Source organism: Tachypleus tridentatus, chromosome 8 (assembly GCF_004210375.1).
Source record: "Tachypleus tridentatus isolate NWPU-2018 chromosome 8, ASM421037v1, whole genome shotgun sequence".
NCBI lineage: Eukaryota > Metazoa > Arthropoda > Merostomata > Xiphosura > Limulidae > Tachypleus > Tachypleus tridentatus.
Window position 1 is genome coordinate 16440410 of NC_134832.1, and position 26764 is coordinate 16467173.

General features: G+C 33.2%; 1 protein-coding gene across 3 annotated transcripts in view; it reads left to right on the forward strand.

Annotated features, from left to right (window-relative positions):
• The first annotated feature begins 2926 nt into the window (after positions 1-2926).
• The window catches only part of LOC143258591 (uncharacterized), a 72308-nt gene continuing 48470 nt past the window's right edge, over positions 2927-26764 (forward strand). The window contains exon 1 of one of the 3 annotated variants that reach the window (XM_076517776.1): positions 2927-3163. Coding sequence is in view for 2 of the 3 variants with exons in the window: in XM_076517777.1 (XP_076373892.1) it covers positions 3106-3163 (58 nt within the window). In the remaining variant the exon portion in view is untranslated. The remainder of the gene's footprint in view (positions 3164-26764) is intronic. The other 2 variants (XM_076517777.1, XM_076517778.1) reach the window with 2 other exon arrangements.

Consider the following 26764-nt stretch of genomic DNA (forward strand, 5'->3'; position numbering starts at 1 on the left):
TCGATGTGTTTTTGGTCTTAAGTAATTCATACATAAAGCATAATAAATTTGCATCACTATGAGCATACAAAAAAGTTTTGATTTGAATTTTCAGGTTATAAATATCTTAATTATGCTGAAGAGAGCTTTTATAAAGTCGAGAAAATTCCTGCTCTCCCACAGGTTAAACTTCCTCTTTTACGTTTTCGATGACTTTTCTTTCGTGTTAATAAAACCTTTTTTTTTTTTTTTTAGTAGAAGACTGGACTGAAACCACTTTATAAAGTTTAACTGTTGGTTTAGGAAGTATTCTACAATGATGTATTATAAAATTAATTCACATTTAGTTTCAAATGAAGTTTGTAAGTTTCATAGAATGGATTAAGTCAAACAAATTATTTCCACGTTTTATAGGTATGTGAGTTGGAACTTAATTCCCGTTTCTTTTGGAAGAGTAGATGAGAATGTTTATGCATTACTCTTGCTGGTAGAAAAACAAAAGTTGTGAATACAGTCACATGCCCATTGTCATAACAATTAGGTGCGGGTAAGCTTCGAACCCGAAAACTTCCACTTACAAATCTTAGTCCCAGCATGGCCAAGTAGCTAGGGCGTTCGACCCTTAATCTGAGGGTGGAGGTTTGAACACATGTTACACCGAACATGCTCGTTCTTTCAGACGTGGGGCATTATAAAGTGAAAATTAATCCTACCATTCGTTGGTAAAAGAGTAGCTCAAGAGTTGGCGGTGGGTGATGATGACTAGCTGCTTTTCTTCTAGTCTTACACTGCTAAATTAGGGATGGCTAACGCAAATAGTCCTCGTGAAGCTTTGAACGAAATTCAAAAGTCAAACAAACAAGCTCAAATCAGTAGCCACAAGGGTGCGCCACCAAATACAAGCGTTCCGTTCAAACAATGAATTGCATACATATATGCTAAATAAAGTATTGACGTTAGTTAACGAGCGATTGTTGTATGCAGAATGCTATAACATGTGAAATATCACATTTCCTTTTATAATTAACTTTATTTGCCTTATATTTGATACAGTTATTCATACATAACTTAAAAAAATACAGCGTTTCGAAGTTTAAATATGAGTTGTTTCATTAAAAAATAAATATTCTCTTGAGACACCCATATTAGCATTAAAATATTTAGACATACTTTTGTTTTTTCATTACTTATGAAAAGTGATGCAAATATACAATATTTATTTTAAGACAACTAGTTCTTCTTTAACTTAATTCAAGTTGAATTGATGCGGTATTGGAAAGACGTAAAGCATAGTGTTTGTAATTTATTAGTTGGATGCCCTAATGTATAATGCGATTTCTAATTTGAATTATTTAGAATTAAAAAGCAGTAAGTCTAAATGTTTGATGACATTGGTTTGGTTTGGTTTGAATTTCGCGCGAAGCTACACGAGGGTTAACTCCGCTAGCCGTCCCTAATTTAGCAGTGTAAAACTAGAAGGAAGGCAGCTAGTCATCACCACCCATCGCCAACTCTTGGGCTACTCTTTTACCAATGAATAATGGGACTGACCGTTACACTATAACGCACCCACGGCTGAAAGAGAGAGCATGTTTGATGTGTTTTGATGACATCTTTTCAACTGTGCATTTCCAGTGTTTGAAAGGCTTTCCACAGAAATAAAGGAATTTTGTTTTGTTTATAAATACTGAACTGTTTAAACTGTAAATGACGACATCGACTACATGCTTTAGTTCTCAAAAAGTAATTATTAAATGCTTTCCAGTTATATTTGCATTAAGTATTTCGAAATATAAATTATGTTTAATATTTGAACACCACGTATATCATATCATTCTTTATAAAGGGTATAATTTTAGAAAGCTGTTAAATAATTAGAACATATAGCTAGTGGTTTAATAAATACGACATTATATTCAGTCTTTACGTGCGTGATCATCCATATGAATATACAATAAGGTTCTTAAAAAACTGGGCGCCAACACAAAAAATATTCAACACATGGACTCCGTGTTTTAGTCCTAAAAAATAATTTTCTTAAATGTTTTTCCGCTACACGTAATTTGGGTAATCCTAAACATAAGCTGTATTTTATATCTAAATACCTATATCAGTTTTTATAGAGCGTATTATTTGGAAAGTTGATAAATAACAGAAACATGTAGCCTGTTTGTTTTCATAAAGAAGACATTTTTCTTCAGTCCTTACGCGAGCGAACATCCATATAAATTTATAACGAGGTTCTTAAAAACCTGGGCCTTCAAGGAAACAATATTTTACTAGTGAAACTGTGAATGATTACATAGACTCCACGCTGCAGTTCTCACAAAAATGAGAATTTCCTTAAATGTTTCTCAGTTATTTATCACTTCTCGTACACCGTATCATTGACTTTGTTGATTAACCCTGTAGTTTCATAACGAAGACGTTTTTTTCAGTTGTTATATGGACGAACATCCGTATTATTGTATATTATTTATAAGGCGCTTAAAATTCCGAGTATAAAATATCAATAACATGAAAAGAAAAGTTTATAAGTTAGCAAAATTTACACTTACAGATGCTCTAAAACAAATATCCAGAAAAACAGTGTATAGAACTTGTTTAAGTATTTCATTTTTCCCAAGATTCATTTCTACAGACATAGAACAATATGACTCATTCGATTCTACCATAAAAGTCAAAGTAGAACTAAATACAAGAATAAAGGAACATTTTCTACCTCACTTAAATACGTGCATTTATCAAGTTTCTATTTGTTACCCTTGAGATATATACCGTTTCAAGAAAGGTGTGGTTTTAGCTCAACACTGATTTCAGTTGTCGACGTTAATGCATTGGTTCTTGGTTCTTTCTCCATGACAACCTTTCATTCACAAGAGTTTTTCACTTAAAACATAGTCGAATTTACCGATGGTGGCGCTACGTATATCCCAACTGACTGCTTTCAGTTACGAAGGTTACTTGTGTCGACAGTGAGAACTCAGTGCTGTCGACTGCCACGCGCTTTTCGGTGACTTAGTGTTGAAACGAGTCAGACACGCACAATATACTTATTATACGTATATTTTGTCTGAATAGATTTTTAAAATGTGATTGTGGCAGACAAAGAAAAATAATCAAAACATGAACTCACCGAAAGGCATGTATTGGATCGTATTCTGTCTCTCTGTTCTGGCGGAAGGTAAGAATGGCAAAACATCTACCACTGTTAGAAAATCTTTAAAGACTTTTTCAACTTGAGTTACATACGGTTTTCCTTGCTTAGCAGTAAATCAAATATACAGATCATATTGATGTGTCCGTAAGCTGAGTATCATTATATTAACGCTAGTAATGTGATTCAAACGTAGCTCTCATTGGAATATATTAAGTTTATAGATTTGAATGATTTTTTTTATATAAAACAAAATCTAAATTTATTATTTATTCTTTTATTTTAAAATTGAATCTAATGAGTGTATGGATGAAAAACTATAACGCACTGCAAAATATACAATTTTTCTTATTGTTTTTAAGTAGAAAACGAATCTCGTAACAAAAAGCTCAGTTTTTTACACGAGAAACATGAATCAACACCAAAACTAACGTTATATAAAATCATATTACACACTGATGTTGGAAGTTCGCATTAGAACAACACAATACACGAGTAGTTTGAAATTACTGGGAAAATAATGAGACGCAAGTTTTCTCGATGTTTCTGGTAGTTTGCTTTGATCAAACCTCCCCAACGAAGTTTAATAATTTGATTTCTTTATTTTGTATCGATTTTTGTTTTCCCTACTTCAAACTAAATATTTCATTCTAAAAAAATATTATGAAGTTTTGTGAGAAAGGTTTCAACACAGATTTCTTGTGGTTTTCGCATGCAGTGATTTTGATGTTTTCATGTTCCACCATATTAATGTGAACGATTCTTGTGGGTTTCACGTATCGTGATTTCAAAGTTTTTCATGACTGTCAAGTTTTACTAATTTTAAAATCTTTCTTGCTAATTTCATGTTCCATGTTGCATTTTTTGTGATCTCTACATGTAAGGTTTTAAATGTTTCTTTAGGTACCATGAAGTGCGTATTAAAACGATAGATTCATCAACACATTTTAATACTGCAGTCAAAATAGAAACGAAAAGCAAGAATAAATAATTATTTTCGATATCATATGATACGTGCGGTTATCCAATAGTATTGCAAGTAGTTTTATCAGGACTTCTGAGTTGAGTTGTGAATGTTTCTTGTGTATGATTCATATATGGGTTTGTAAATATTGATTATGGTCAAATGTATCAGGTTTTTTATGTTGTTGTAACTCTTGTGGGTGTGTGTGTGTTTTCTTATAGCAAAGCCACATCGGGCTATCTGCTGAGCCCACCGAGGGGAATCGAACGCCTGATTTTAGTGTTGTAAATCCTTGGACATACCTCTATACTAGCAGGGGGGCGAACTCTTGTGCGTCAGGTTGTAAATGTTTCTTGAGTTATTCATGTATGTGTCCATAAATACCTCTTATGGTCTTCTGTTTTACATGGTTTTGCTAGTCTTACATATGGGACTGTAAATGTTCATTGTGATATTTGTGTGTGAATTTTTAAATGTGTCATATCAAATTGCGTATGCATCTTATTGTTCACATGTGTCATATTTTAATTGTTTCTCTTCAACTTTGAGAGTCTGGTTTTATGTAATTTTTGTGACACATACAGAGTGACTTGTAAACACATTTCGTGACTGTCACGTTTTACGCTTCAAACGCTCCTTGTTATTTTCATTCATTAATTTTTTTTCTCATTTTCGTCGCATGATAAGTCTTCGTAAAAATAATAATGTTCAATGTTAATCTGCTGAGGTTAAACGGCTTGTAATGTTCGAAATCTATATATATTCCTGTTAAAATATCTGTAGTTTTTTTTTTTTCAATTAATAAGCGTTAATCACAGTTATAGCTTTCGAGGTTTACAGTATGTCAGCTGTAGCAAAACCAACAATATATACTTTCTATTCGCGCGTCGTGTTGGTTTATAAGAGATAGGCAAGATTCTAGAAATTTCAGCTAAAATAATAATACTGGCATTCGCTAGTGATTTTGCACAATATATATTATTGATTCTTACACTTTAGAATCGTCTACAAATTTAGTGAATAGGCGGGAATTTCACAATATCATTTAACAATATAAGTTACAAGCATTTCTAAATATATACTTAACTGAAACAAACACTGATGTTAAAATAAATATATAATAGTAAATCCGTCACAATAGTTACTACACATCAGCATCATTTTACTTTAGTTACATGAAGTATTTAGATGAGTTTGAGAGAAAGCATGTTCCAATATTTATAATTAGGATATATATTTATACATGTAAATCTTCAGTTTTAGAAACTACTAATTCTGATGACCATGAATATTGAGATTTATAATTCGTGTGTTTGATGCTTATCAGTATAATGACAAGTGTCTTTAAGATTGTTGGTGTATTAACCTCGCATGAACAGATATAACGCTTGTTCTAATAATTATGAATATAAGTGTCTAAGTAACTAAAAATAAATCTAATTCAATAATATGTCTTTGATATTGAAAATGTATATAAATGTTAACTTATTACTATAAAGCAACTTGTAGTACAGAAAATTAATTATTTCTTCTGAGATCAGTTTCTGTGTGTTGATATTAATTTTATGATAATAGCGACTTATGTAATAAATATTTTTATTGACAGGTTTTAATTACCAATTGACTATGATTATTCCATTATTAATTAAACTTTTCAGCAGTATCTTTACAAAACTGGCCCAGTATGGCCAGGTGGTTAGAGCGCTAGTCTCGAAATCTGAGGATCGTGTGTTCGAATCCCCGTCACACCAAACATGCTCGTCCTTTCATAAAGTGACGGTCAATTCCACTATTCTTTGGTAAAAGAGTAGCCCAAGAGTTGACGGTGAGTGGTGATGACTAGCTGCCTTCCATTAATCTTGTACTGCTAAATTAGGGACGGTTAGTGCAGATAGCACTCGTGTAGCTTTACGCGAAATTCAAAAAAAACAATCTTTACAAAAAATAATGGATTTTAAGATTTTTCTGTGTCAAAAAATAAATATTCACGATGTCATTTCATAATACCGATTTGTTTGTAATTGTATAAACAGACATTTTTTTATTTCAATAACAACAAGAACAATGATTCATAGATCAAATGAATGGAAAATATTTTATTAAGAGAGCCCGGCATGACCTAGCGCGTTAAGGCGTGCGCTTCATAATCTGAGGGTCGCGGGTTCGCGCCCGAGTCGCACAAAACATGATCGCCCTTTCACCCGTGGGGGCGTTATAATGTTAGGGTCAATCCCACTATTCGCTGGTAAAAAGTAGCCCAAGAGTTGGCGGTGGGTGGTGATGACTACCTGCCTTCCCTCTAGTCTTACACTGCTAAATTAGGGACGGTAGCACGGATAGCCCTCGAGTAGCTTTGTGCGAAATTCCAAAACAAACAAACAAACTTTTATTAAGAACCCACAATAGTTTGATAGTATGTTGTAGTTATAATCGTACTCTGTAAAAAACAAAACTATGACACAACGAAGTACATGAAAAAATGTTCATGACTTAAGTAAAGCATGGCGAAAATATTAAAAGAAAAAAACCGGGAAAAACAAACAAATAGATCGAGAGAAATATTGATAAAACAAAACTAATGTGATATAAGTCGAACAAAGTATAGATTTAATGAATGCGAAAATAAATTATGTCAAAATGAAATGTATTGAGAATCAGTGTGATTGGGATATTAGGGTAAATAAGATAAAGTTTGATAGGCAGTAAAGCGAATCATGTCTAATGGTATATTGGGAATAGTTATAGGTGACATAGGGTAAACAAGTGGAGATTTGTTTGTTTTTTGTTTGTTTTTTGAATTTTGCGCAAAGCTACTCAAGGCCTATCTGCGCTAGCCGTCCCTCAATTACCAGTGTAAGACTAGAGGGAAGGCAGCTAGGAAGTGAATGTTTTATGGATAATAAAACGAATTATCTTTCGCTAATATAAAGTATTGGGCATGAGAATGAATGTGATATAGAAGTAAACAAGGAAGCGTTTAACAGTAACAAAATTAAATACAGAGAATGGAAGTGCACATAGAAAAGGAATAACTCTCCTCCACTACCCAACAAAAATCTAAAGAATAGCTTACTAGTTAAACCGAAGATAGTTTAATGTAGGAGTTGAAGTGTGAGAAAAGTAAAAAAAAGAATGCAGAGAGCAAATACCAGAAGGAAATGCAGGAAGCTAAAGTGAAAAAGAAGAAATCAATAGATTAAGTGAAAAGTAATGGCTATGAGAAATTTTGCACGTGAAATCTGATTTTCTATCATTTAGGTTTTCCAAGAGAGTCAGTCGAGTGAGTCTCCATGTCCTTCTGATTTTTTAAAAACTTGCCTTTATTTTATTACAGTTTATATGCATGGTTTTGTATAATTTTCTATAAAGTTTTCCTATGAATTATTTTAAGAAAACATAAAAATGCAAAGTTTGTCTAAAAGAAGGATAAACATAGGAAATGAACAATCGTTGTTCTGTCAGATACAAAGACTTCTTATTCTTCTCGTGTTTTTCAGTTAGTTCAGCTCAGAAGAAAAAACAAAAACACTGAAAAAAAGAAAACAAGAAGATAACTAGTTGAAAACGAAGTACAAATATGTTTTTTTTTAAATCTGTGTAAAGGTCAGTAGTTAACGTCCTGGGATATAGCATTCAAGATTCGTGGTTTGCGTCCCGTTATCACTATAAGAAATAAAAATCTTACTATGCAGAGTAGGGCCATTGTTGCATTATAAAAGTAACGGCCATTTACACTATTCGGTAATAACTTAAAAGAATGGCTTGGTAAGCCTTGTGTACCTTTGCAAGAAATCTCTCCATCTGTTTTTCGCCTATCTTATAAATTTGTGATTATTTCTGTTCGTTTCATATTTCTGTGCAAATAAATCACCTTTTAAATGCCGAGCAATTCGACTGTGCTGGTAATAATGTGCATTAGAATAACTAAATTAACTTAAAAAAAACCAACCGAATTGAAACCAGTTCTATCTATTCAGCTTAGGAGTTTATTAAATGTATAGAACGAAAAATGATATTGTTACAGAACTACTCCCTATCATAGCGTAGAAAAACAGAAAATATTATGCATCCGTGTTACAATAACAATGTAATATTATAACAACAACAACAAAAAAACAAAACAGGTGAAAATTAGAAACCGAAAAATGGAAGTGAGAAATGAAATAGTCAGAAATGTGTTGATGTTTGCGATAAAAATAATTCTTAACAAATATGGAGTTTTTATATTCGTGGAAAAAATGACAAGGAGAAAAAAAGACATTCAGCAGTTTTTTAGGTAAAGTTTTACATTTTGTTAAAGTAGTATGTCTTAATAAATGTAAGATTAAGTAAAGTAAGATATAAACAGTTATAAATTTTACACGTCTCATTATAATTTTCTCTTTTCCCACTTTGTACCTCTATTTTGCTTCTTTGTTTGTTTAATTTCGTGCATATCTATACCAGGGCTATCTGCGCTAACCATCTCTAATTTAGCAGTGTAAGATTAGAAGGACGGGAGTTTGTCATCATCACCCACCGCCAACTCTTGGGCTACTCTTTTACCAACGAATAGTGGGATTGACTCTCACATTATAACGCTCCCACGGCTGAAAGGGGTGAGCATGTTTGGAGTGTCGGAGATTCGAACCCCCGACTCTCAGATTACGAGTCGAGAGCTCTAACCACGTAGCCAAACCGAACCTTGTACCTGTGTTTCTTTTTTAAAATCTGTATCTTTGTCGATAACAGTGAATATCCTATAGTTATTTTGGCTTTGCTTATAATCATTTGTAGTTTTTATGTGAAAGAGTTTGCAGCTGAATCACTGAGTCTGCAATAGAAAGTAGTTATAAACAATAATTATACATTTTTTTCTTTCGAATATTAATGTAGCAAAATAAAACCGACCAATTATTTTTCTTATTAAACTATTTTATACTGACCCGAGTTGTTTGTTTTTAAAGTTAAATGGAAGTAAATAATTTATTTAACTGGAACTCGAGACAGGAGGTATTCGTATGTCCACTAACAGCAGCATTCTACAGCAGAGTCTGTTAAGTATAGCAGGTAACCTTATTTAAGCCATAGATATAACATTCTACCAAATGTGTCATCTTATCGCTTGAACCACTTAAAGTGAGTGACTCAATTTAACATAACGTTTAAGTAAATTATCAGTTCAAGGCACACTTCCTCTCTCAATCTGTTATCTGAATAAATGGATAATCGATACAAAGACACCGCGTATTTTAGTTAATACATGTTCGTTGCGGAATAGTCTTATGTTCTACGTTAGATAGTTTTATACATTGTTACTGAATATAAGATTCTTAGGATAAGAGCATAATTAGCATAAAAAAACAAACAAAGAGAAAACAGTAATACGGGATATGAAATTATAAGAATAGAGATTCAGAAGTTATTTCTTGAATTATATTATCACTGAAAAAAACGTGTTTTTTTTTTTGCTGTAGCTGGCTCGCCGTTTTATTCATCATTACAGATTTTTTTATGGAATGTTCACTTGCTAATTGGCTCGGCATGGCCAGGTGGTTAAGGCACTCGATTCGTAATCCAAGAGTCGTGAGTTCGAATCCCTGTAACACCAAACTTGCTCGTCCTTTCAGCCGTGGGGGCTTTATAATGTTCGGTCAATCCCACTATTCGTTGGTAAAAGAGTAGCCCAAGAGCTGGCAGTGGGTGGTGATGACTAGCTGCGTTCCATTTAGTGCTATAATGGTAATTGAGGGACAGCTGGCGTAGATAGCCCTCGTGTGGCTTTGAGCAAAATTGAAAACACACCAAACCACTTGCTAATTATGAGAAGGATTTTGTTTGCTAATTAACAATAAAATATTTCGGTATGATTTTTTTATATTAGTTATGTGGATAAGAATGACTACAAATAATATCCTCATTCGGTTTTGTTAGTTTTTTAAAGTTTAAACTTGGTAATTGTTTTAATGTTGGAGATTATTTCGTGAATAGTAGAAGAAGAACTTATTGTTTTCGACTAAATAATTTAGGCGATTTTGATGTTATTTAAGAGATATAAAACGTGTCTCAGTTTTAAGAAACAGAGTATATCGAAATATTATTATTTTGATTTTGCACGACTTCAAATATCTGAATCTAAAGGAACAGCGTATGTTAAAATATTAATAATGCGTTTCTACAACATATAAAGCGCTCGCGTTTAAAGGAACAGCATATCCAGAAAGAGTATTTAGATACTTTATGATTTTGTTGATCAAAGTAAGATCTTTCACAGATTCGTGATTGTCGAGAGATCAAGGATGTGATTTTTTAATGATCTGACGTAGTATAGCAGTTATTGTGTCTGAACAATAAATCAGAAGCTTTGAGATTTGTGTCCAGTAAAAGGCATACTTCACATTTTGTATGTATGGATTTTTATAAGAGTGACAGTCTAATTTTACTGCTCCTTCACAAAAGAGAATTCCAAAAGTTGGCATTGTGTGTACAGACTAGCTGCCTTCCCTTTAGTTCACAATTAGGGACACTAAACATAGACAGAGCTAGTAAAGCTCCTTGCAAAACTTCTAGAACGAACAAAATTATCTATTTTTATAACGGTTTAGGGTGAACAACAGGATCCACACTTTCTTTTTTTTTTTTTGAGAATTTCAACTGATTTTCGAGATTATACAAAGCCACCAGATAGTAATGATGATTTAGAAACCTGAATGCAGGGCAAAGTTTGTTACTATTTCAGTAGCACAAGATAAAAAACTATACTTTGTTAATTGAATAGTTACTGAAAATAATGTGTTTTTCGTTATTTTTTGCTGTCTTACGAACTATTCTAGTGTCCACTTGAAACACATACCTCCAAACATCAACTATTTGTAATGTAAGTCTTGGAACACAGTCCCCCAACTTTAACTACTTGTGATATAAGTCTTGGAATACTGATCTCCAAACATCAACTACCTATGATGTAAGTTCTAGAACACAGTCCTCCAACTTCAACTACTTGTGATGTAAGTCTTGGAACACAGACCTACAAACATCAACTACCTATGATGTAAGTCTTGGAACACAGTCCTCCAACTTCAACTACTTGTGATGTAAGTCTTGGAACAAAGCACTTCAAACTTCAGTTACTCGAGATATAAGTCCTGAAACATAGTCCTCCAAACTTCAACTATTTATGATGCAAGTCCTGGAACGCAGTGTTTTAAACTTTAACTACTTATGATGTGAGACCTGAAATACAGTTCTCCAGATTTAAACTATTTGTGATGTAAGTCTTGGAATGCAGTCTTTCAAACTTCAGTTACTTGGGATGTGAGACCTGGAACATAGTTCTGCAGATTTCAACTACTTGTAATGCGAAGCCTGATATACAGACCACCAGACTTTAACTATGTTTGATGTAAGGCCACAAAAACATTCTTAAAAATTTCAAGTAATTATAAATTGAAACGCATACCTGGAATATAGTCTCTAAATTTCAGCGTAGTTATTATGTAAGAAGCATACCTGAAAGCTGGTCTCCATTTCAAGCAATTGTTATGTAAGAGCATACCTGAAACCTAGTCTCCATTTCAAGTAATTGTTATGTAAGATGTGTACCTGGAAACTGGTTTCTAAGTAACTGCAATTATTAAACTTCTCGGGACAGACGTGATAGCAAGAGAAGTCACATTTTTTTTTTTATTTCAGTGCAAAACTACATCATGGGCTATCTACACTGTGCTCGCCACCTGGTTTCGAATTCAGATTTTGGTGCATAAGCTCTCAGGTTTACCGCTGAGACTCTAGGAGACAAAAAAATCACAATATTGGCACGAATTTGATGAAGCGCAACATTTGAGCTCTTTCTATCATAGTTGGTATGAATTTGATGAAGCGCAACGTTTGAGCTCTTTCTATCATAGTTGGTATGAATTTGATGAAGCGCAACATTTGAGCTCTTTCTATCATAGTTGGTATGAATTTGATGAAGCGCAACATTTGAGCTCTTTCTATCATAGTTGGTATGAATTTAGCTGCTGACAAACAATTAATTTTCATTTTCCTTGAGTGATTTACCTAAGATCTCGACTGAAGGAAGCACTGGGTGAAATAATAATAAGAAATAACTTCTTTTTACTTATTTGTTATTGGTAACCGAAGTCGAGGTACAATTTAACAACCAGTAAGTTACACTTTCGTAGAACGTAGTATTTTAATACAGTCTTTACTTTGGTGACTTAGAAGTTCACTGTTGTCGGTTTTCCATTTTTTAATTTAACAATATGATACAATTTTATCCGACATTTTACGCCGTAGGGGTGTTATAAAGTGACAGTCAATCCCACTATTCGTTGGTAAAAGAGTGCCTCAAGAGTTGGCGGTAGGTTATGATGATTAGTTGTCTTTTCTCTAGTCTTACACTGCTAAATTACGGACGGCTAGCGCAGATAGCCCTCATGTAGCTTTGCGCGAATTTCCGTAAAACAAACAACCTATCCCTAAATTTGAACTGATAGATTAGAAGAGGGGCAACTAGTCAACAAACACACCATCAACTCTTTAGCTACTTCAATAGAATAGATTTGACGACCACTCTTCTAACGCAACTACAGTGAGACCCACGAATAGTTGCCTTCCCTCTAGTCTTACACTGGTAAATTAGGAATGGCTAGCGCACATAGCGCTGGTGTAGCTTTCTGAAATTCAAAAACTAACAAACAAACAAAACTTTGGTAATTACAGTAATGATTAAGCTCGAATATTTCAATAATAATCTTCTCCTTTAGTGGTTCAGCTGTAAGTCTGTAGGCTTACAACGCTAAAATTCTGGTTTTGATACTAATAAAGTGAGCATATAGAATTTATTTTATCATGAAGATAAGATCTCGCGATTTTCATTTCATTCGTAATTTGCTTAACTTTGTAAGTAAATCTAAGCGTTGTTGTGATATTAAATATACTTAATACATAGATTACTTCTTCCCAATCTCATAGGCCCCGTCGCGCCAAACATGCTCGCCCTTTCATCCGTGGGGACGTTAAAATTGTGACGGTCAATCCCACTATTCGTTGGTAAAAAGGTAGCCCAAGAGTTGGCGGTGGGTGGTGATGACTAGCTGCCTTCTTTCTAGTCTTACACTGCTAAATTAGGGACGGCTAGTACAGATAGCCCTCGAGTACCTTTGTGCGAAATTCAAAAACAAACAAAAACAAAACAAAACCCAATCTCGTAACTGTAAAGTCTCCGTTAAAAAGAAACCCAAACCTACATTTCTGGATTATTACAACATGTTGTAAATTTCAGATGTAACTATGATATAATTAAATATCAAACTATATCTGACTTGAGCAGATGAAATACTGTAGTAATCTCATTGGTAAAATTAGATTTATGTTACATTACTGCTGCTTTAAAAAATAGTTTGTTTTTTTCTCTGTCTTGTTTTAGTAATATTTAATCGGGCAGAAAACAATTAAAAACAAAATAAAAGAATGATAAATTTATCATTTTCATAATCGTGGAAATCTTCTAAAAAACATGATTACAATAACAAATGTTGCTTAAAATGCCACGTAACGAAAAAACAAAAAAGAGACACGAAAAGTTCTTTTAATTAATTATACCTTCACGGTTTTAATTACTGAATTACACCTCTCCCCTTTGATTATGCCGTCATCCGATGTTTTGATTATTAGGTACGTTTTAATCCTTATGTTTGCGATATATACACATTTTTTTTTTCCAGAATGTTGATGTTATTTCATTCAGTTGAGTGGCTTTTTGACTGGACGACGTAAACTACTTTGGAACTTGTAAAGTTACAAAATATTCTTGAAATATGCCTTTTCTGAGCATATGAATAAATATTTTTTAAAATATTTTCCCAATATAGTTTCAGCGATACGTTGATCTGTTTCCGGTTTGTATTTTCTTGTAGATTATTGTTGTAATTCTTCAATGCTTTACCCACTCATTAATTTATTGTCCCTATTTAAAGAAACAGGAATTTAGTATTGAAACAAATATGGTTTGGGTAAGTCATAAAGGAAATGGCTTAATGTGAATATATTTAAATTACATAATTTATTATGTTTACATAGTTAGATAGAAGGATAGAGGAAGAGACAGACAGTTAGATAAATCGTCGTCATGGCTAGTAAGATATACGACCATCTAAGTCTAATTATTAATTAGTTGCAGTTTTGTTTAGATATATTGTTAGATTGATAGAGATATGTCTGTTTTTATGTGTTCAGCGTTCAATGACGTAAGCTTTGTGAACCGCTTCATGAACGTAAAGAGTAGGGTTAGCGAAAGTCTTGCTATTTATGGCCAGCAACCGCCAATTTTTTTCCCTTCTTTGTCTTGACACCGATGTTGTTGCGGACTCCATGCTGAGGCCGCCTCTTAGCTAAGCTGCTTCTTTCAGTAAAATATGATTCGGGTGATAAAAGTAGGTCTCCTAATGAGCTGATTAAATAGAAACAACTCGGTGGTTTTGAGACTCGGTTTTACAATATGTGATGCAGGTGTGCTGTTATCTGAAGCGCTAATTGTTTCTAATAAAATACTAGTAGAATATATTGCTTAAACAATCGTTTTAGACAAAACATACAGTTCTGTTTCATATTGTTAATATAAACAGTTTGATATACCCAGCCATTGATGGGAGATTTTGTAAATATTTCTCTATATATTCATCTATGTGTCTATTATAATTTCAAATCGGAAGGAACATTAAAATAGACATATGTTTACAGTAAATTACTTAAGGATACTTTCCACAACTGCTGTTCATTGTAGATATACGCATCTGTTTACACGTTTCTAGTTTTATTATACTCACTATATAGTACGTTGTACTGTTGTTTACACGTTTCTAGTTTTTATTGCCTTTTTTCTTTTTAATTTCGCGCAAAGCTACATGAGGTCTATCTGTGCTAGTCGTCTCTAATTTAGCAGTGTAAGACTAGAAGGGAAGGCAGCTAGTCTTCACCACACACCGCCAACTTTTGGGCTACTATTTTACCAACGAATAGTGGGATTGACCGTTATATTATAACGTCCCCACGGCTGAAAGGGCGAGCATGTTTGTTGCGACGGGGATTCGAACCCGCGATCCTCAGATTACGAGTCGAACGCCTTAACCCACCTGACCATGCTGGGCACTCTACTTTTTATAAGGTAAGTTACTATACTTTATAACCGTACTAAAACGAATTAATTCCAAATAAAAACATACTTGTAGAAATTAGTATCGCCATTCACGTATAACAGTGTCACAAAACCAGAATCTATTACCTATGCCAAATTAGAGCCGATATATATATATATATACTGTTTCACTGTGTTCATGCCCACTTTACTTGTTTTGCGAAATAAAACTCTTTGCTACCTACGTAATTCTATTTACAGATATTGATTATTTTTGTGTAAAGATGGATAGACAGTGCATTGGTATTTCTCTCTTATACTGCGTATATTGTTGTATATTGTATATTATTTAATTCATAGCGGCAGAACATCTACACCATTCACAGATAGGCGGATAGTATGCAAATACTTAAGAATTTAAATCATTTTTGTAAGTTTAACTAGTTTGTGAAGTTTGCTGCGCATTATTGCATATAAAATGATGTATTAAATGTAAGATAGCGTTTCGTTTGTTGATAAACAACCGCATGAAAATAAACAGAAAACAACTAATCAATTGATGTGCTTTGTAAGTAACAGCCTATTCTATTTTGCTTAGACTTAGTTTAATTTCATCTTATTTATTAAAATGAGTGAAATAGTTTTATTATTTGTTTTAGAATATTTGTTTAACATCAAAATGCATTATGGTGTTTCTGAGACGTGATCGATGCATGGAACGAACCTCGAATTTTTGCGTTGTAAATTCCTAAGGTTTACTGTCGAGACATCGTTTTTTAATGTTAATTACATTTATTAATATTAGTGGAATTGTTGGTTTTCACTAAACCAAAACTGCTTAACTGATCGAACCTCATTTATTTTATTGTTGACATCCACTGAGTGAAAGGATGTTGGTACCATTATCCATGTAGTAACGAGTGTAATTGGTTTATGAAGAACCATCAATATACTGTGTTTTTAGGCATTAAACTTTTGCCACAAGTTTGGTTAAGCTGCGGTATATACACAATGATAGTCGTTCAAAGCTTTAGTTTGTGAAGCCTGAGTAACAGTGTTTAGTGTGTGTCATGTTTTTTTTTAAATGGTCATTGTATGTTTGTTTTTTTTTACAGCAAAGCCACGTTGGACTATCTGCTCTGTCCATCAAAAGGTTTGTTTGTTTTTGAATTTTGCGCAAAGCTACATAAAGGCTATTTGCGCTAGCCGTTCCTCATTTAGCAGTGTAAGATTAGAGGGAAGGCAACTAGTCATCACCACCCACCGCCAACTCTTGGGCTACTCTTTTGCCAACGAATAGTTGGATTGACTGTCACATTATAATGCCCCTACGGCTGAACGGGCGAGCATGTTTGGTGTGACAGGGATTCGAACCCGCGACCCACCTGGCCATGCCGGACCCATCGAAGGGAAAACGAATTCTTGTAATTCTGAAGAATCACTTACCTTTCTCCCAAAGTGGGACAAAAGGGTCATTAACCCTAATAATTGTTGTTGCACGAAATTGCTTGTGGGTCCACGAAATTGTTGTGAACAGAACTACTAGAAAAGAACGTGGATACAAAAAAGTTAAAACAAAAATATTATCCATATTGCAGCTTATATCACTAATTAACGTTTGTTCTTTATGCGTTTTACACAGAAAATCAATGATTTCATTCGATTTGTTTAATCAGATCTAAATTTAGGCTCTCTGTTAAAACAGTAAAACGGAACTTTCGATGTCCTTTCGTATATGGACCTCACTGCTCGGCTCAGGCACCCGACTCGTAATCTGAGGGTCACGAGTTCGAATTCCCGTCACACTAAACATGTTCGCCCTTTCAGCCGTGGGGACGTTATAAAGTGACGGTAAATCTCACTATTCGTTGGTAAAAGAGCAGCCCAAGAGTTGGCGGTGAGTAGTGATGCCTAACTGTCTTCTCTCTAATCTTGTGCTGCTAACTTACGGACGGTTAGCACAGATAGCCTTAGTGTAGCTTTGCCCGTAATTCCAAACAAACCAAACTATACCGGTGAGGAACGATATAAGAAACAAATCGGTAGTTTTAAAGCGGAAAAGAAGATATCTTAAACGAACTGCCTTATAACTGAAAAAAAAAAAATTACATCCATTCTTTCTTAACCTTCCGTAAATAACACGACGTTTAATATGCACAAAGTAATTTCGCGAGAGAGTTGTTTCTATAGATCAACCTACTGTTGGCGGGTAATCAATTAGAACTTATATTAACTGGTAATAAAACAATTGTTTAATGGGATTCATATAAAAGGTAGTAAGTAAACTGGGATAAAATATGTCTCTTTAATGACTTAAAATTACTAATTAACTCAATTACAAAAGTTTGAAATGTTGATAAACGATGGTTACTTTTTGATTTATCTTCTGCAAACAGCATCATATAACTTTGTGAGGCTGGAAAAGTTCGAATTGTATTAGATCAAATAGGCTGTCAGCAAATATTTAGAAGTCTAAACAACATGGTTGTTAAAACAGAATAAGGCGGGACGAGATGAGTTATATATACTTTATATCATTTGAGTTAGTACAGAGTTAACTTGTTTATATAATAACATTTACCATATTGATTTGAAGTTTTTAAGATGCCTTTTTTACTTATTTTATTGGCGATTAAATGTCATTATACCACTTGGGCATGGCAAGTTCGCATGGCAAGTTCTAATTTTAAAGTTTTATTTAACTAAATATATGATATGCTGATAATATTAAGGCAACTACTTCTATAACAAATATTAAACAGTGCTTTGCAATGAGCCCCCCACTAGTACAGCAGTAAGTCTACGCATTTGCAACGCTAATATCATGAGTTCGATTCCCCTCACTGCGCTCAGTAGATTGCCCAATGTGGCTTTGCTGTGAGAAAACATACGCTTTACAATGAACCGTCATATCTGCCCCAGAGAACGTTTCACAGCGCAATCTACAGGTAAAATACAAGTAATTATTGAGCTTCATTGATTATGAGTGTATTTTAAAAGAAACTGATTGGAAATATTAACTATGGGATTCGTAACAGGTCAATATTCACTGTTGTAAAATGTGGTTGATATAAATAAATAACAATACTTCGTTTTTAAAAATAAATGTTAATGGATATTGAACATTTTGTCGAAATGTTTACAATTATGGCGTTGATTACAAAACTATTAAATATATAAAACTTTATAACTATGCGACCCTTCACATGTGTTTACTGAAAGATTCAGAGAACGTTAGTAACAAAATAAATAGTCACAAACCCATCTCATTTAAACATCACTTACATTATATACAAGATACAAAATAAATAGTCACAAACCCATCTCATTTAAACATCACTTTTATTATGTACAAGATACAAAATAAATAGTCACAAACCCATCTCATTTAAACATCACTTTCATTATATACAAGATACAAAATCAATAGTCACAAACCCATCTCATTTAAACATCACTTTCATTATATACAAGATACAAAATAAATAGTCACAAACCCATCTCATTTAAACATCACTTTCATTATATACAAGATACAAAAAAATAGTCACAAACCCATCTCATTTAAACATCACTTTCGTTATATACAAGATACAAAATAAATAGTCACAAACCCATCTCATTTAAACATCACTTTCATTATATACAAGATACAAAATAAATAGTCACAAACCCATCTCATTTAAACATCACTTTCGTTATATACAAGATACAAAATCAATAGTCACAAACCCATCTCATTTAAACATCACTTTCATTATGTACAAGATACAAAATAAATAGTCACAAACCCATCTCATTTAAACATCACTTTTATTATGTACAAGATACAAAATCAATAGTCACAAACCCATCTCATTTAAACATCACTTTCGTTATATACAAGATACAAAATCAATAGCCACAAACCCATCTCATTTAAACATCACTTTCATTATATACAAGATACAAAATCAATAGTCACAAACCCATCTCATTTAAACATCACTTTCATTATATACAAGATACAAAATCAATAGTCACAAACCCATCTCATTTAAACATCACTTTCATTATATACAAGATACAAAATCAATAGTCACAAACCCATCTCATTTAAACATCACTTTCATTATATACAAGATACAAAATCAATAGTCACAAACCCATCTCATTTAAACACCATTTTCGTTATATACAAGATTTCACTGACTTATTTATTATTTTTGATGGACTCCATCTCGTTTTTTGACGTATTTATGCACCAGATTACTCGTGGATCCATAACTTTGTCAGTAACACAAATAATTTTTAAGAAAGAGTACAATCAATGTAGCAAGAATTGTTAATTCTACTAAATGCTGCTGGGGTTTCATGAGCATTTCATGTAGAAATTGAGCAGTTTTACCCTTTTTTTGACAATAATTTACGCTGAGAGTGGTATAATAAGTAAATACATAAATTGTTTGTTTGTTTTGTTTTTTGAATTTCGCGCAAAGCTACTCGAGGGCTATCTGCGCTAGTCGTCCATAATTTAGCAATGTAAGACTAGAAGGAAGGCAGCTAGTCATCACCACCCACCGCCAACTCTTGGGCTACTCTTTTGCCAACGAATAGTGGGAATGAACGTCACATTATAACGCCCTCACGGCTGAAAGGGCGAGCATGTTTGGCGCGATGGGGATGCGAACCCGCGACTCTCGGATTATGAGTTGAACGCCTTAACCCACCTGGTCATGCTTGGCCCAAATACATAGACACTCTTAATGTGATACCACACGATGCTGACAAACTATTTTTATTAGATGAAAAAACTTCATGGTTAGACGTTAATTCATTATGTTAGTAACTGAACTCATTAATACCTTGGTTTCCTTTTTTAGTGAAGTTATTTTTTGCTTTACAGTATATTTACCTCTCAGTAATAAATGAGTGAAATATTAAGCGAAATAACCAAAACATTTCCCCACTTTTTCTCGTCATATGATAATTATACATGATAAAATTTACTAACTATTTGGTATTGTTATTGTTAATCTGAATGTTAACTTGTGCAACCATGGGTTAAAAGGCCAAGTCTGAGACTCAAAGGCGTTTCTATAACTATTCCTAATTTAAAACTATTGACCAGGTGGAGGTAAATCTCTCAGCAATAACTTCACTCTCGCCTAAACGACTCCCTTTAGCACAAAGACTGACTGTCACTCTGTTACGTAGTATAATTTATCTCGAATGAACCTCGACTTATGTACGTTAAGTATTACAACTTCAAATAGGTGAAAATTTAAATTTGTAAGTTGATTGAATGTCCATATATATCAAATTTATGATATTTGCCAACAAGTCTGATACACGTAATTTTCTTTCTTGACACAAATGTGTTTAAATGTACAAACAACAATACAATTCATAATAACGATTATTACAAATAATGATTTATGTACAAACGTTTAACAAACTTACAAACAATACTGAGTCTTCTATATGATTTGGAACTTAATATTTTATCGACAGTTCGCGACGAACGAATTAATTCTATGTTAATACAGGAACAGTTCACTTAAAGTGTAAGCTACCTCTTGCTTCTCACACATGAATTTTTTGCAGACGAAATTGCTTAGTGTCCTCGTAGAAATATTAACTTCCGTAGTTAATTCACTGAAGTTAAAGGGCTGGTAACGTTCGAAATCTATAAACGTTTCTGGTCAAAATATCTTCACTTTCCCGATTTATAAGCGTTAATCACAATTATAGCTTCCGAAGCTTGTAGTATACCAACTGTAGCAGACCAACAATATTAAAGTATCTCTCCGTGTGTAGTTTTATGAACCTTAGGCGCTGTTCTTGATAGTTCACTTAGCAACAATGTAAAGCATATATTGCTGATTCTTACCCTTAGTAATCTTCTACAAATTTAAGGAATAAGTGGTAATTTCGCAACACATACATAACATTGTAAGTTACGTGCGTTTCTAAAATTCTATATATTAAAATGAAATAAACACAGATATTAAAATAAATATATAATATTAAGTTTGTTACGACTGTTATAATATACCTTCAGAATTCAGAAGTTTGTTGTGGATGGACCTTAGGAACAAACAGCATCCTGATAAATTAATCATTACATTTCACGTTAGTATAATACAAGATTAGAATCAACCAAGAATTTTTAAAGCTTACGATTTTAGTCTACGTTTAAGAGTTTTCAAGTAATAAAAGTGAACAAATGTATTTTATGTACTGTTGATAATAGTAAAGAAAGAACGTTTTATGTGAAATATAGTAACAAAGCTCCAAAAAATACCTTTATAGGTTGTTTGGATTTTACGGAATTGCCAAATTTCCATGCCAAACACAATTCCACATTCATGGAAAATTAATCCCTTACCAAGCAGGGAGTTCAGTGTCCACATCAAAGAACGTTGGTTGAATACGATGGGAGGAAAAGTATTCATCTCACCATGATGGACTGCGATAAGAAACGAAAAACGTGTAGGTTTCAAAGAAATCGATTTGTGTCCAGATAAAGTTGTAACCCCTAGAAGCTTAGCAACAAACACGTGAAAGACAGTAGAAACAGTGGTAATATGTAGCGGAAGCAGTGGGCAAAAGTAAAAAAAGAAAGAAAGTGATATAGAAAGAAATGTTATCAAGAAACTAGCATTACAAAATCAATGCTAAAGTATACCTGTTCGATATATGCGGATGAAATATAGTGAAATTGAAAAGAATGAATAAAAAACACCATAGCAAAACGTGAAAAATAAAATAATGAATAAAAGGGAAAAATGTGATACACAAATAAGAAAAACATGGATATTTTATATTCGAATATCAAAACAGTATAACTCTGAATTTCCTGATGTCACAATATTGTTATTGAAAATGACAGCATGTATTTGTTATACATTCGAAATTGAAGATGTTTGTAGGCAAACATTTTACTTATCATGCTCACTACAAAGGCTTATGATCATGTAGTGACGTAATTTAATTCTTAAAGTCATTTTCCTTACATACATGTCTTATTATTATTACAGCAAAATATTTTTGTTCGATTTTGAACGAAATGTTTTCTGAGCAACCGAACAAAGCGTGAAAATTATATTTAATTTGATTACTGTGCGATTCGAAACTAAAACTAAGTATCATTGCCTATGGCATTGTATAACAAGTTTGAAGATGATTGTTTTGTTTTGAATTTCGGCCAAAGTTACATAAGAGCGATCTGGGCCATATGTAATTTAGCAGTGAAAGGGTAAAGGCAACTAGTCATCACCGTCCACCGTCACGTTATAACGTCCCATGGCTAAAAGGACGAGCATGTTTGATGAGACGGGGATTCGAACTCATGATTCTTAAATTGCGAGTCGAGCGCCCTAACCATCTGGCCTGTGTGAGGATGAAACGTTTTTTGAAAGTTGGTCTACTCAGTAGGTTCGCGGTAGTTTTACGGACTTGCAACTCTAAAATTTGTGGTATTATTACCTGCATTGGGCAAAGAGCAGAAGGTCTATTGCGTAGCTTTGCCCTAAAAACTCTTAAAGTTGATAACATATCTAGTTTACCGTTTATAAAACTAGCACTCGTGAGGAGAGAAAGTGATTTCGAAGACCATGAATCTCGCTACATTAACAACTACATAAGTACCGGTATTGGCTATCCATTTGGACTTAGTTCTAGTCGCATACCATTTTGAGTTACAAAAACTAAACATTGGGAAAACGATTTCTAAAGGATGTTATTAACTAACCCAACGGATTGGTGTATTGTTTGTCTTATCTGACTGATTCCAGTAGCAACTCAATTATAAGTTCAAACCCCGAATATTCCTCAACTGGAGGGGGGGGGCTCTGCCTAAGTAAAAGCAAATAAATTAAACACTTCTGAACAAAAACGTTTTTCGTAAATATACTTGTTATTCTAATATGCAGCATTTCACATTAGTAAATCTTTTCAAGCGTACCGTTGTCGCTCACTGCGAAGGCTTGCGATAAAATATCTTTGTTCGATTATGAACGATGCTTTTTTTATAGCAACAAGAAATTGAATTAAACTAATGACTCAGAGTTCGACACCAAAGTGTGTCAGACAGAGAAGCGTCTTAAACTTTGATACCGATTTATATTAGAACAAGAAAATGTCTCGATCTTTAACACCGGATTAAGTTAGATCAAGAAAACGAATCAAACTCATCACTGAATTAATTTAGATCAAGAAAATTCAATACGAATTAAATTAGTCCAAAAAAACTTCTAAAACTTCAACACCTGATTGAATTGTGTGAAGAAAATATCTCAAGCTTTAATATCGAGTAGGGTTTAGGCCAAGAAAGCGTCTCATACTTCAATAGGGAAATGAGTTAGAACAAGGAAATGTCTCATACTTCAATAGGGAAATGAGTTAGCTCATAAAAACGTCTCATACTTTAATAGGAAAATGAGTTAGATCAAGAAAACGTCTCATACTTTAATAGGAAAATGAGTTAGATCAAGAAAACGTCTCATATTTCAATAGGGAAATGAATTAGATTAAGAAAACGCCTAAGATCCACACACATTAACATTTTACAGTTCATTCAACAGAACTAGTTAAAAATACAATGCATTCAGACTTAATGTAGGTTTAGGCCCCTTAGTGGCATAGTGGTATGTTTGCAGACTTACAACGCTGGGAATCGGGTTTCAATACCAGTATTGGATAGATCACAAATACCCCATTGTTCAACTTTGTGTTTAACAAACAAATGCTTGTTTTTAAAATCTCTCACTGAGAGAGTGGTAAGTATACGAAATTATAACATAAAACTCAAGGGCTCGGTTCTTCTTGGTGGACACAGCAGGCAGACTGATATGGCTTTGCTATGAGATAAAATAAATACACACTAATTTTTAAACGCCCTCTATACATAGGAATATGACATCAACGCTCGGCATAATACAGTTAGAGCGTTTGACTCGTAATTTGAGGGGTACAGGTTCGAATCCATACGTTATTAAACATGCTCGCCCTTTCAGTTGAGGGGGTGTTATAAAGTTCTGGTCAATCCTACTATTCGTTGACAAAAGAGTATCTTAAGAGATGACGGTGAGTGGTGATTACTAGCTGTCTTCCCTCTAGTGTTTCATTGGTAAATTAGGAACGAAATTCAAAACAAACATAATAATAACTTTCTTTATCATATAAAAAATCGACCACTCATCTGTCACGTCAAAAATATATTATTTTTCAAAAATGCAGCAACTACTTGCCTTGAAAATATGTATTTAGTTCTTTTTAAGATGATATAAGAACGTATGAACTGCATGGTTTGGAATAATAAAATAAGTTTTTCAGGTAGAAAATCCTTTAAAAAAATATTCGCTAAGTCTAAACTAGTAATTAAATAGCACAAACAGCAGCACATAGAGGTCGCTTCTGCTAGTTTTCCAAAATTAAATAAAGATGTAGCAGTTACAAGTTTTGGATGAACGAAACACAGGCCTAAGGTCATCCAAGATGAAATAATAACATGACGAAAGTTATTTCGGTATATATAAGCGTGTTCCTGTCGTTCGCCACGTCTCAAAGAATCGTGTGTATAGCAAGGATGATACCGTATATCTCTACTGTGTGAAATTAAATGAAGTATTAAATAAATAATGGATCTAAAGACGGTACGTTATCTGAATAATCGTAGACCCTCAGTTAGTACGAAGCACATGAGTGAATAACTTTAATATTTTGAAGACAGTGAACTGAAGTATCTTGGGAATTCTATTACCACTAGGTAAATAAAATCATCCAGCCTGTAACAGAAGATCCACTGGATATAGACCTCAATACATAAGTTATTGATCTAGAGGAAAATGGATAAAACATGTGAATAAATCCATATTGGGTGAAACTTTCAGTTTTACGGTTACATCAAATGAACTATCTGACTGAATTATTTTTTTTACAGAGTTAAGTAAACGTAATAAACTGAAGTGGAAATTTAATTCTAAACACAGTTTTTAAATTTTTGTATATAAATATCTTGGAAGACAATACCGCTGTGGTTCGTCTACTTTTTGTCAGCAAGTGAGGTTTTAGCTGGGAGTAAGGATTTTATAGCGAGTGAATCTGTGTGTCCTTGATTGCTTCCGGGGTAATTACCAGTTTTGATAAGATATAAGCGAAATGTAAAATATTCTGCATGCTGTTTATAATTAAAATATGAGTATTTAATTATTGAGTTTTCTATGCTAGACAGAAGTGCTACGCATTACTTTTTAAGGATTTAATAAAAAACTTTTATAATGATTGCCAGTTTAGATAAGTTTCATTTTGCGAACTTTGCCACAATTTCATAAACATTAAATTAAATGCACGTTAATCACGGTTAGTGAAGTTTTAGTTAGCTACGAAACTCAGACGATTATTTTCATGTTGTTTATAATTTGAAGATATTTAGAAACAAAACTTCGACGCAATACACTAAGGGTAAATGATTGAGATTTAGCCGACCAGCAAATAACTGTCAAAAGATAAATTGAATTTTCAGTTGTACCTTTTTTATTTCTAGCAACTTTTAGCTGAACTGTGGCTGAATCCTAAAAGGTGGCGCGGCTTTGACAGCAACGGAAAAAAGTAGTTTATTCATTTTAAAACTTTATGGACACGTAAATAGTTTTCAGGAATTATAATAACACAACATGTATATTATGGAATTGAAAACACAAATAAAAAAATATGTCATCTGTCGGTGTACAAAGTGAATAATTCTATTTCGGTTAGCCTTATTGTCTATTATGCAGCCAGCATTACTTTATAATAAATTTTAACATTCAGCGTTTCGAAATATTCATATGCTTATAATGAAATCTCCTCGGCTTTTAGAGATAAACGCAAAACAAGTTAATATAAGATCTTATATAATATGCAAAGAGGAATTAATATTAAAATTCAATTCCATTTGTTACTGGTTTCATTTCCTATTCTAAAGATCACCGCTTCTTTCGCTTTCGGCTATGAGCAAATGGAATAACGATTAACTATTTATAAAGGAACTATTTTTTCATTTTTAGGTTTTTCTTTTACTTGTCTGTTTTCGATTTTTGATGATGAATTCACTAGAGCGAAACAGCGGAAAGAAGAAGAAATAGTCAACTGGATCAAAGTATAATAGATTGAAGTTAGTTATGATCTTGTGAAATTATACGACGACTACTGTAACAACATAGATACAAATATCCCTTCTTTCAATGGTAACGTTTAAGTACGTGTTAAAATAGACAGTGATTTGTTTCAATGTTAATGTAAGTTTTCAGCTAATAACGCGGCTTTTTGGGCTTTAAACGGGGGAAGAGTAAAACCTCTGCGAAATGTCTTCCATCTTGACAAGAAAAAATCTGTTAAAAAACACCTTTAGGTGTGAAAAAAAGTGTAGCCAAGAAAAAGTGAAGAAATAAAAAAAAACGAAATCAAAACTGGTGACTAAACTGGTAGAAACACGACTAAACTGGTAGCTACACTTATAACATTGAAATTAATTTTACAGCAAATATTCATTCCTTAATTAGCCAGGCCGCATTTTATGGTT